General features: G+C 45.0%; 1 protein-coding gene across 1 annotated transcript in view; it reads left to right on the top strand.

The window, feature by feature from the left end:
- The window catches only part of RELL1 (RELT like 1), a 97,230-nt gene extending 87,553 nt beyond the window's left edge, over nucleotides 1-9,677 (top strand). Inside the window, exons 7-8 of the mRNA XM_068278437.1 lie at nucleotides 1,189-1,225; nucleotides 9,338-9,677. Of these exons, the coding sequence (XP_068134538.1) occupies nucleotides 1,189-1,212 (24 nt within the window). The 3' untranslated portion in view covers nucleotides 1,213-1,225; nucleotides 9,338-9,677. The remainder of the gene's footprint in view (nucleotides 1-1,188; nucleotides 1,226-9,337) is intronic.
- Nucleotides 9,678-12,202: the final 2,525 nt, after the last annotated feature.

Here is a 12,202-nt window from a genome sequence, read left to right as displayed (position 1 = left end):
GTCGTTCGGACGTCAAATCGGGCATGTGTACGAACAGTTGTTCTGCTGATAAGGCTGAAACCAGCCTTCTCAGCAGAACAACCATTTGTACACATGCCCGATTTGCGTCCAAGCGACCGGTTGTTTGGAAAATCAGACCTGTGTAAGAGGTCCTGTAAGGAAAAAACTTGCGTAGGGAGGGGGAAGCCTCTGGATCCTAAAGAGGCCTCCCCCATGCTCTTCAGCCTCGGGGATCCAGCGATGACACCCCAGAACAGTGTGCAGCATTATTTACCTATCCGCGCTCCAGCGCAAGTGCAGTACAAACTTCCCCTCAAGCTCTGGCGGAAATAGACGAGCCTGATCGGGTCCGCTCTACTGCAGAGGCGCGAGTCGTCTGCACAGTACAGCAGACCCGATCGGGCTCAGCTACTTCCAGTGGCACCCAAGGCTAACATACTGCAGGATTTTCAGGGGCTGACGGCGCTGGATCCTTGAGGATGAAGAGGAAGGGCGAAGCTTCATTCGGATCCAGAGGCTTCCCTCTCTTGAGCTAAGTACTCCATAGGAACACTTTTTTTTTTTTTTTTTCCTTCCTTCCTTCCTTCCTTCCTTAGTGTCTTTATGGTGCTGTGCTTTCCAATAGTCTGTGGAGCAATAAATTCCACTGTAACGAAAAAGCTTTAATCAGACTATCCAACAGCCCCCACACATCCTGCTACTATAATAGTCCAGCCATACAATTATCTATGGGGGGAAACTTACCTCCCCCACCTTTGCCTACATTGGCTGTAAGTTCTCTTATTACAGACAGTAGTAGGGTGCACTTTTTCTAGCAATGCTATACTGCAGTGGGCTGGGGGACAGTATGCACGTTGTGCCATTTACACACCTGGGATAAATGCCTCCCAAAACAAACCTTCACCTGTGCACTAGATGGCCAAATAACAAACAATCCTCTTGGGTTATGAAAGTGTAGCGTGTGTAGAAAGCTTAATAGTTTTGAGGGATGGAGAAGTAATTCAGGTTCACAACCTCCTGGGAAACAGTGGCTAGACTGGTGCATGTCTGATGAGCATATTGTACATGACGGAAATTAACAGACTCTCATTTAGTAGTGAAACAATTTTGCTATTGATGTTGTAATTCAAGCTGTCTATGCAGATCTTTCGCCATAATTAGAATGATTATTCTGTGCATTCTCTGCAGGACCAGAATGGCGCGGACACCTGAAGCCGGGGGACAGGTATGAGGCTGCACACACTCTGTGTATTTATGTTCTAACAAAATCTTTTGCTGCTTGCTCAGTATTGGTTGAGAGAAAGGGAAAATGCTGAAAATAATCATCCTTAAAATAATCAGCAACTTAACTTTCCATCCTTTTTTTTTTTTCTTTTTTTTCTGTCCTGTTACACATAGAAAACAATTGTGCATAATTTTCTGTCATCAAAATAAAAATCTTTGCATGTGTGATTTCCTCGCCCCCCCCCCCCCCCCGGAAGATTTTCGAAATGTCCGATACCCCGCCGGATCGATTCCGCACTCGATACCGGCGGGCAGGACAATAGAAGAAACGAGTGGATGATAAGAAGCCGCCCGCGGGTACGAGCTTCTTCTTCAAATTTCTTCACGCTTGCGGACACACATATAAACACAATTTCGGATTCCAGTTCACAAAAAAACGACTGCCTGACACGTGTTTCACGGTCAAAGACCACTTCCTCAGAGACATACAGTGTACACACACATCAACTGTCGACCCTCATATGATATGATATGAGACCGCAATCTGAAAAGAGTGAAAGACTAGCAATCACCGACAAGTCCTGGACGCCATAGCTAGTCCAAGGAAAGCAAGAGACTGGTAGAGACTGGTCATTATCTCTGGTGCATTGTCTTCTGGTTATCTCCTGCTGAGTAGAACAATGCCAAATTGCTAGGCAGATAGATGGTTAGATAATTTCCAACATTTTGGAAATTATCTATCTGGCAGGTAAATCTAACAAAAAAATCTTAAGGTGCCCATACACTGAGCCGATTAGCGGCTGATCGGTCGATTGAAATCAATCACAAATCGATTGTGCAAAAAAATGCCATCAGATAAATTTTCAATAGATTTCAAACTGAAATCTATTGGAAATCTGTTCCTAGTAAAAAATTTTCCTAAACATATCGGATTGATCAGAAATCCATCTAATGATCTATCTGCTGCTAATCTAACAAGTGTATGGCCAGCTTTACAGAAAATTGTATGGTGTGTACTAGGCATAATACTTTTAGCCATAGACCCTGAACAAGCATGCAGATAAGATGTTTCTCACAGAAATATGGCCAGATTAGCTGCATGCTTGTTTCAGGAGTGTGATTCAGACGAAATTGGTCGCATGTATCGACTGGACATGCTGCAAGATGTCAGGTTGTCTTGGTCAATCAGGTGCGTGGCGGTAACGGCAAGTGATATCGGGACGAGCAACGAAACTGCCCACGCGCTGAGCCCCCCCTTTCCATAAACCCTGGCATGTGAGGCGCTAATGGAAGAGGAAGAAGTGGAAGATGGATAGGCAGGGCGTGGTGAGCGGCATAGGAAAGGTAATGTATAAATGCATGCACAGGGGGGAGGAGAGGGGATTCACATGTATACACTAGGGGGCAGCAGTGGACTGTGCCGATTCATGCTGAAATCGATCAGGATTGAGCCTACGGTGTATGGGAAGCTGACAGATCTCTCTCTAGTCAGATTCGATCAGAGAGCGATTTGTATCTCGGTCAATGTGCCCATCATCGCTAGATGTATGGACATCTTTAGGATACACTGTGAGAGTGTGACAGGAGTTTTTACAAGGAAATGGCAGCCTCCAATATGCCTTTCACTACAGACTCCCTTTAAATAGTTTTTGGCAAGGTCTCGGCTCCCTCGGTAACACCGCAGTCTGGCTTGTTACGAGGCTAGTTTATTTTCGGACGTGTGCAGATTCTGTGGTCTGCGCACCAGAGGATGATCCGCACTCCCAGAGTCCTGTAAACGAGCTTCTCTTTGGATCATTACAACTATCCTTGCCATTGTTCCTCTTTATATTGTGTCAGCGGAATGTCAGAGCCCTTCCATCTGTGAAATGAATTGACATGCTTTTTCTCTGCACTGTTTAATCCGACTGCTCCCACAGGCCTTCATGGTTTGGCCACTTCACACTTCCCTGCTATGAACCATCAGTTTACAGCATGTTAATAACACAGCAGAGTAACCAGAACTGCAATCTAATAAAGCCTCATATTCCCCACATATCACACTGCTCTGCAGTGGCCTTAGTAGCTGCACTCGAGGCAGATAAAGTCAGTGATCTGAATACAGGTCCCTCCCTGCGGTCATAAAAGTGTGTGTGTATATAGCTTTGTTGTAATGTATGACATTATTGTGTGTTTCCCCAGAAGCCTCCTTAGTGTCACACTACAGGGAACTATTGTCAAATCAAATAATCGCCAAAAGAAAATAAACTGACTTATTGAGAGAAATAGTAAAGTCCTGTCTAAATTTTAAAATGTACAAAATCAGCTAAGGTGTAACACAATTCTGCAATTGCTTGGTCTGGACCAGACCAAGTGTACCTGAGGCAACATGTGACATGAGATAAATGTGTGTATGTACAGTGCAAATCATATTCATAACCAGAAAGTTTAACTCTTTCAGGCAGCAAAATAAAAGAGAATTTTTAGGCATAGAAGTGACAGCTTCTCTCTTGGTGGTACCTTGTTGGGAATATAGTAACAATCACTGAAATGCAAACTACAGCTTTAAAAGTTTTCCTGGCAGAATACAACTTCTGAGAGCAGGGTAGAGATAGAAAAAGGTCAATAGTTCATGTATTTTAACTATGAGATACTTTTATAGACTGCCATTGAGCAGACACAACAAAACATTCAATCTACTTTCTAAAACCATGGGATATCTGGAAAAAAATTTTTAGGAGTTGGAGGATAGATCCTATTATTTAGCATCACTTTCACCTCCCACACCTACTGAGTTGCTCTAAAAAGGAACTTTAACCACTTCAGGACCACAGTCTTTTCGCCCCTTAAGGACCAGAGCCTTTTTCTCCATTCAGACCACTGCAGCTTTCACGGTTTATTGCTCGGTCATACAACCTACCACCTAAATGAATTTTACCTCCTTTTCTTGTCACTAATACAGCTTTCTTTTGCTGCTATTTGATTGCTGCTGCGAGTTTTAGTTTTTATTATATTCATCAAAAAAGACATGAATTTTGGCAAAAAAATGACTTTTTTAACTTGCTGTGCTGACATTTTTCAAATAAAGTAAAATTTCCTATACATTTGAGCGCGAAAGTTATTCTGCTACATGTCTTTGATTAAAAAAAAACCATTCAGTGTATATTGGATTTGGTAAAAGTTATAGCGTTTACAAACTATGGTGCCAAAAGTGAATTTTCCCATTTTCAAGCATCTCTGACTTTTCTGCGAACCTGTCAGGTTTCATGAGGGGCTAAAATTCCAGGATAGTACAAATACCCCCCAAATGACCCCGTTTTGGAAAGAAGACATCCCAAAGTATTCAGTGAGAGGCATGGTGAGTTCATAGAAGATTTTATTTTTTGTCACAAGTCAGCGGAAAATGACACTTTCTGACAAAAAAAAGAAAAAAAAAAAGTTTCCATTTCTTCTAACTTGCGACAAAAAAAAATGAAATCTGCCACAGACTCACTATGCTCCTCTCTGAATACCTTGAAGTGTCTACTTTCCAAAATGGGGTCATTTGTGGGGTGTGTTCACTGTCCTGGCATTTTGGGGGGTGCCTAATTGTAAGCACCCCTGTAAAGCCTAAAGATGCTCATTGGACTTTTGGCCCCTTAGCGCAGTTAGGCTGCAAAAAAGTGCCACACATGTGGTATTGCCGTACTCAGGAGAAGTAGTATAATGTGTTTTGGGGTTGTATTTTTACACATACCCATGCTGGGTGGGAGAAATATCTCCGTAAATGACAATTGTTTAATTTTTTTTACACACAATTGTCTATTTATAGAGATATTTCTCCCACTCAGCATGGGTATGTGTAAAAATACACCCCAAAACACATTATACTACTTCTCCTGAGTACGGCGATACCACATGTGTGGCACTTTTTTGCACCCTAACTGCGCTAAGGGGCCCAAAGTTCAATGAGTACCTTTAGGATTTCACAGGTCATTTTGAGAAATTTCGTTTCAAGACTACTCCTCACGGTTTAGGGCCCCTAAAATGCCAGGGCTGTATAGGAACCCCACAAGTGACCCCATTTTAGAAAGAAGACACCCCAAGGTATTCTGTTAGGAGTATGGTGAGTTCATAGAAGATTTTTTTTTTGTCACAAGTTAGCGGAAAATGACACTTTGTGAAAAAAAAAACAATACATATCAATTTCCGCTAACTTGTGACAAAAAATAAAATCTTCTATGAACTCATCATACACCTAACAGAATACCTTGGGTGTCTTCTTTCTAAAATGGGGTCACTTGTGGGGTTCCTATACTGCCCTGGCATTTTACGGGCCCAAAACTGTGAGTAGTCTGGAAACCAAATTTCTCAAAATGACTGTTCAGGGGTATAAGCATCTGCAAATTTTGATGACAGGTGGTCTATGAGGGGGCAAATTTTGTGGAACCTTTCATAAGCAGGGTGGCCTCTTAGATGACAGGATGTTTTGGGCCTGATCTGATGGATAGGAGTGCTAGGGGGGGTGACAGGAGGTGATTGATGGGTGTCTCAGGGGGCGGTTAGAGGGGAAAATAGATGCAATCAATGCACTGGGGAGGTGATCGGAAGGGGGTCTGAGGGGGATCTGAGGGTTTGGCCGAGTGATCAGGAGCCCACACAGGGCAAATTAGGGCCTGATCTGATGGGTAGGTGTGCTAGGGGGTGACAGGAGGTGATTGATGGGTGTCTCAAGGTGTGATTAGAGGGGGGAAATAGATGCAAGCAATGCACTAGCGAGGTGATCAGGGCTGGGGTCTGAGGACGTTCTGAGGTGTGGGCGGGTGATTGGGTGCCCGCAAGGGGCAGATTAGGGTCTAATCTGATGGGTAACCGTGACAGGTGGTGATAGGGGGTGATTGATGGGTAATTAGTGGGTGTTTAGAGGAGAGAAGAGATGTAAACACTGCACTTGGGAGGTGATCTGATGTCGGATCTGCGGGCGATCTATTGGTGTGGGTGGGTGATCAGATTGCCCGCAAGGGGCAGGTTAGGGGCTGATTGATGGGTGGCAGTGACAGGGGGTGATTGATGGGTGGCAGTGACAGGGGGTGATTGATGGGTGGCAGTGACAGGGGGTGATTGATAGGTGATTGACAGGTGATCAGTGGGTTATTACAGGGAATAACAGATGTAAATATTGCACTGGCGAATTGATAAGGGGGGGTCTGAGGGCAATCTGAGCGTGTGGGCGGGTGATTGGGTGCCCGCAAGGGGTAGATTAGGGTCTAATCTGATGGGTAACAGTGACAGGTGGTGATAGGGGGTGATTGATGGGTAATTAGTGGGTGTTTAGAGGAGAGAATAGATGTAAACAATGGATTTGGGAGGTGATCTGATGTCGGATCTGCGGGCGATCTATTGGTGTGGGGGGGTGATCAGATTGCCCGCAAGGGGCAGGTTAGGGGCTGATTGATGGGTGGCAGTGACAGGGGGTGATTGACGGGTGATTGACGGGTGATTGACAGGTGATTGACAGGTGATCAGGGGGGATAGATGCATATAGTACACGGGGGGGTCTGGGGGGGGGGGTCTGGGGAGAATCTGAGGGGTGGGGGGTGATCAGGAGGGGGCAGTGGGCAGGGGGGGGGATAAAAAAAAAATAGCGTTGACAGATAGTGACAGGGAGTGATTGATGGGTGATTAGGGGGGTGACTGGGTGCAAACAGTGGTCTGGGGGGTGGGCAGGGGGGGGTCTGAGGGGTGCTGTGGGCGATCAGGGGGCAGGGGGGGGGAAATCAGTGTGCTTGGGTGCAGACTAGGGTGGCTGCAGCCTGCCCTGGTGGTCCCTCGGACACTGGGACCACCAGGGCAGGAGGCAGCCAGTATAATAGGCTTTGTATACATTACAAAGTCTATTATACATATGTGCAGCGGCGATCCGGGTGCTAGTAACCCGCCGGCGCTTCCGAACGGCCGGCGGGTTACTACGAGCGGTGGGCGGAGCCAGTCCCCGGCGGCTGATCGCGTCACGAATGACGCGATCGCCGCATAGCCACTCCCGCAGCCGCCCCCGCCGATGGGCGTATTGCGGTCGTTTGGGCCCGGACTTTGCCGCCGCCCATCGGCTGGGGGCGGTCCTCAAGTGGTTAACCACTGATTGAAATTCATCCCAATCGGTAGCTGACAATCCCCTTTCCTCTGGGAAAATCTTTACCCTTAAAGGCGAAAAATTGTAAAATTTAAAATCTGTGCAAACATAGACAAATATGTTTTTTCCAGAGTAAAATGAGCCATAGATTACTTATCTCCTATGTTGTGGACACTTACAGTAGGTAGTAGAATTCTGACAGAAGCAACAGGTTTTGGACTAGTCCATCTCTTCATAGGTGATTCTCAGCAAGGCTTTTATTCTTTATAAAGATATTCCCTAAAAAGGATTTAAACAAGGATGCTGGCCAGCTTCCCTGCTCGCTACACAGTTCTTTGGCAGTTGGATAGAGCAACTGCCTTTTACTAAGTGCTTTTGAAAATAAATCCCTGAGAATCCCCTATGAAGAGATGGACTAGTCCAAAATCTGTCGCTTCTGTCAAATTTCTACTACCTACTGTAAGTGACAGTAACATAGGAGAGAAGTAATTTATGGCTCATTTTACTCTGGAAAAAAAGTATTACTTATTTGTTTGCACATATTTTAAATTTTAACATTTTTCGCCATAGTGCCCCTTTAATCGAATGGATCAAGGATGTCTGTATGGCTGATATCTTGGTAAAACCCCACCCACAATGTGTTGTCAGGGCAATGGCCCTGACAGTTTCTTGTCTTTGAACCTGATTGCATCGTGTGAAATAACAGTTGCTTCTAACTGCAAAGCTAGAATTATCTCCTTCTGTACATATATACACCATCTTTCTTTAAATGTCTGCTAGCAGTAAAGATGATGACCTGCAGCCTCAGTGGATCAAACAACATAAATTACACTATGAATATAAATCATTTCTATTTATCTACTGTTTTTTAACTTCTCAGTTTGCAATGTCTTTATTTATTAATTTCCTTCACCAACTATCTTCTGGTAAAGTCACTCTAAAAGGACATACGAGGTGACCGAGTGTCAAAGTAAATACCTGTTTATAATTTCTTTTGGACAACGTCTGTGTCCTTGTTTTACCCATATTTTTTAAAATTTGCCTCCAAACAGTCTGTTCTGGGTCAGCATAGCTGACCCGGATACAGAATCCCACCATAGCTCCCCACACCTGCGCAGTTCGCCGCGGCCCATGTGGCCATGATTGACAGCGGCGCTTCGCGCAGCCGCAGTAAGGAGACCAGGACAGCGGCGGGGAGCGGAGCAGTCGGCGTGGGACCGTCGGCTGCAAGGGGCTGGAGAATGCTCCAGGTGAGTAAAGCTCATTTTGCTCATTTTAGCCTGATAACTCCTTTAAAGAGAACCCGAGGTGGGTTTGAAGAATATTATCTGCATACAGAGGCTGGATCTGCCTATACAGCCCAGCCTCTGTTGCTATCCCAAACCCCCCTAAGGTCCCCCTGCACTCTGCAATCCCTCATAAATCACAGCCACGCTGCTGACAAACAGCTTGTCAGAGCTGGCTGTGTTTATCTCTATAGTGTCAGTCTGCTGCTCTCCCCGCCTCCTGCAGAACTCCAGTCCCCGCCTGCATCCCTTCCCTCCCTGCTGATTGGAGGGAAGGGACGGGGGCAGGGACCGGAGCTATGCAGGAGGCGGGGGAGCAGCTGAGACTGACACTACAGATCTAAACACAGCGTGGCTGTGATTTATGAGGGATTGCAGAGTGCAGGGGGACCTTAGTGGGGTTTGGGATAGCAACAGAGGCTGGGCTGTATAGGCAGATCAAGCCTCTGTATGCAGATAATATTCTTTAAACACACCTCGGGTTCTCTTTAAGGGTCACTGTAACTTTGTGGGCCCAGCACCATTTCAACTATATAGTTTCTGTAATGTACTGAAAAACAAAAGTTTGCTTTTTTAAAACAGAAAGTATTTGCGATAATTCAGGTTGGAGTGAGCTCCGAGATGTCTCCCCGTGCATCACTGCTAAATATATGCAAATTAACCATTGTACCCTTAGCAGCTAAACACACCTCCAGAACCGCTGGAATGCAATGTACTGACTAATACTCTTTCCTTGCAGGATCCTGGTGAATTTGGCAGTACTTCAACCCTGAGAAGACTACATGTTTGAAAGAACTTGTGTTGGTCCGAGATGTCCTGGAGGTGTGCAGCCTGTACCAGATATTCATGGGTCTTCTCTGGTCTTTTATTCAAAATACAGGACGTAACTGATAAAAATGAAATTTCTTACCTTTTTTTTTGTTGTGTTATTTTTAAGCTGTGCTTTTGTAGAGGAAAACTACTTTTTATATATAAAACATGTACATTTTTTGTATATTACCACAACACTATTCTGTACATAAGCCTGTGCCTCATTATGTATCATTGTTTTGGATTAATACAGTATTTTTAGAATCTGACCTTGCTCTGTCTATATGGATTTTTGATGACACTGTGTGTAGGTGTATAAGTTGTAAATTGTTTGCACAAACTGAATCGGTCTATGAAATATGTGTATGTGTAGCTTACTGGGTAATGTGAAGGGGAAAGTCGGAGGGTGGGAAATCTGTTTTGCTCGCATGTCAGTTGAATGTTACTTTTTTGCGCTTCTAAGATGCTTAGAATGGCACCAGTGAGCACTGCACTTGATTGCTCCATTTCTAGGCTACGTAAAGTGGCACAAGCATAACATTTGCATCATCTTACTGTGGATCCAAGATAAACTTTTTTACTCATTGCATAATTTGTGTTCCTTTCATATCGTTTATAGGGCATTCCTCAAGCCAAATACTTTTTTGTTTTAACACTCTAATTCCCTATAAAATAAACAAGCCTTGCCCACAGCTTCTCCAGCGCCTAGACACTTTGAGACAGATGTAGCAAGGGCTTATGGGAGCTCGGTCTGGGCAGGAGGAGGTTACTAGCCAGAGATTTCAGAGACCGAGGGGAGGAGGAGAAAGAAGTGAAGTTTTCACAGGCTGCGGGCTGGAGATACAGATCCGCTTTTTTGTGTGTAATGTGACAAACGGAACATGGCCGCTCTCATTGTATCACAGGAAGAAATAATCGTGTATTGTTGAAGCTGTTTGCAGCTAGATTTGCTTTGTAAACGATCTAAACTTAAGATAAGATATATAGACAAGTTACTTGTTATACTTAGTTTTTCATCTCGGATCCACTATCATCTCACAGACCATCTCTACAGAAGTTGTCAACTGGATCCAACCTGAGGGCTCTTTTACACTACGTGCGATTGCAATTTTGATGCGATTTTACATGCGGTTATGAAAAAGTCATGCATGCTGTGGTTTTTCTGCGTTTTTCTTCTTGTGTTGCTAGCATCCAGTGAAAATCGGAATTGCGCTTTGCAGTGTAAGGCCCCTTTTCCATTGCTGCTTAGTGGCTGGAAAGTGTAATGGTTAAGGGCTCTGTTAGGGATGCAGGAAACCTGGGTTCCAATCTTGGCTGTTCAGTAAGCCAGCACCAATTCAGTGAGGAGTCCTTGGGTAAGACTCCCTAACACTGCTACTGCCTACTGAGCAGCTCAAGCCTTGTGGCTGCAGCTCGAGTGCTTTGAGTGCATCGGGAGAAAAGCACAATATAAATGATATTTGTCTTGTTCTTCGACTCGCAAGTAGCAATTTCCACTGGCTGCCCTTTTGTACCATAGCCGTGGGTAGCAAAGCGTGAACACATTGAGAATCGTGCAAGCAGACAATTGCGCTAGGTGAAAAATTAGTTGCACGCTAGTGGGAAATGAGCATCACGGTGCTCTAGCGATCGGCAAAATTGGCAGTGATGTGCTTTGTGAAGAGGACTGCAGCTAGTGTAAAAGGGCCCTGAAAGAAGCCTACGGATGATTTGTTCTGGAAAGAGACAAACAAAATCTTTCTGTTGTGGTGAACCTCTGCCTGGCCATCAGTGACTTTAAAGAGAACCTGTAGCTGAAAAAGAAAACTATATTAAAAAAAGTAGATGCTTGGCTTATGGATGCTCCAGAGGCTTCTCGGGTCCTTCTTGACCCCGCCTGTTGCCCGGGACCTTCTACCTCTTAACGGCTGTGCTCTCATCCACGTACCAGCAAGGTTGTACTGTGCAGGTGTGCTTATGATAAACGCCTGCGCAATAGCACAAAGCTGCTTGTGCATGGCTTTTACCTCCATGCACTAGCTGCTTCATGCTACTGTGCAGGCGAAACACCTGGAGCGTACACCGATTGTTGGATATGCTCTCATGGCGATGCTCCCAAGTCTTGTTGGATATGTTCATAGGGACCCCTGTGTGGGAATGGTGTGGTCGAGTATGGGAAGCATCTGGGTTATCCAGAGACTTCCCTCTACTGTGGTATTTATTTAATTACAGATTCACTTTAAAAGTGACAGCACCCGCAACCTCTCAGTATTTATCTGCTTTAAAGTGAATCTTTAGTCAGAGGCATATAAAGATATCTTTATTCTCCTTTAAAATTAATATATATTTTCATAAGGTTATGATTGGTGTTTTCAGTGTCCAGCCCTGGAAAAGGCATGAAGCTAGGAGAGGCACGCCTAGCAGACAACCAGGGTCAGCGAGTCTGCATACCGCATATACTCTCATATAAGCCAACCTGACTATAAGAGGTAACCACTTTTTCCTCAGAAACCAGGAAAAAGTGATTGACTCGTGTATAAGCCCCCTCCCCAGTATAGCACCCTCCATAGTAGCCAGAGGTACACCCAGTACAAGTCATCCCATCTCCCCATAGCCAAATGTGCCCCAAGGATGATACAGCTGTGTCTCAGGACAGCACTAGATAGCGTCAGTTATGAGACACAGCGATTGCCACACAGGAAGAGTCCCCAATCATTGCACCACTGACACATTGCTTGCACTCTCCGCTCCACAAGCCAGGGGACACAGGTAGTCTTGAGCAGTGCACTCTGCACACCATGTTGCAGGGGATGGG

This window comes from Hyperolius riggenbachi, chromosome 1 (genome assembly GCF_040937935.1).
Source record: "Hyperolius riggenbachi isolate aHypRig1 chromosome 1, aHypRig1.pri, whole genome shotgun sequence".
In the NCBI taxonomy this organism is placed as follows: domain Eukaryota; kingdom Metazoa; phylum Chordata; class Amphibia; order Anura; family Hyperoliidae; genus Hyperolius; species Hyperolius riggenbachi.
The sequence above is the reverse complement of the archived record's forward strand: the minus strand, read 5'-3'. Positions and strand labels throughout refer to the sequence as shown.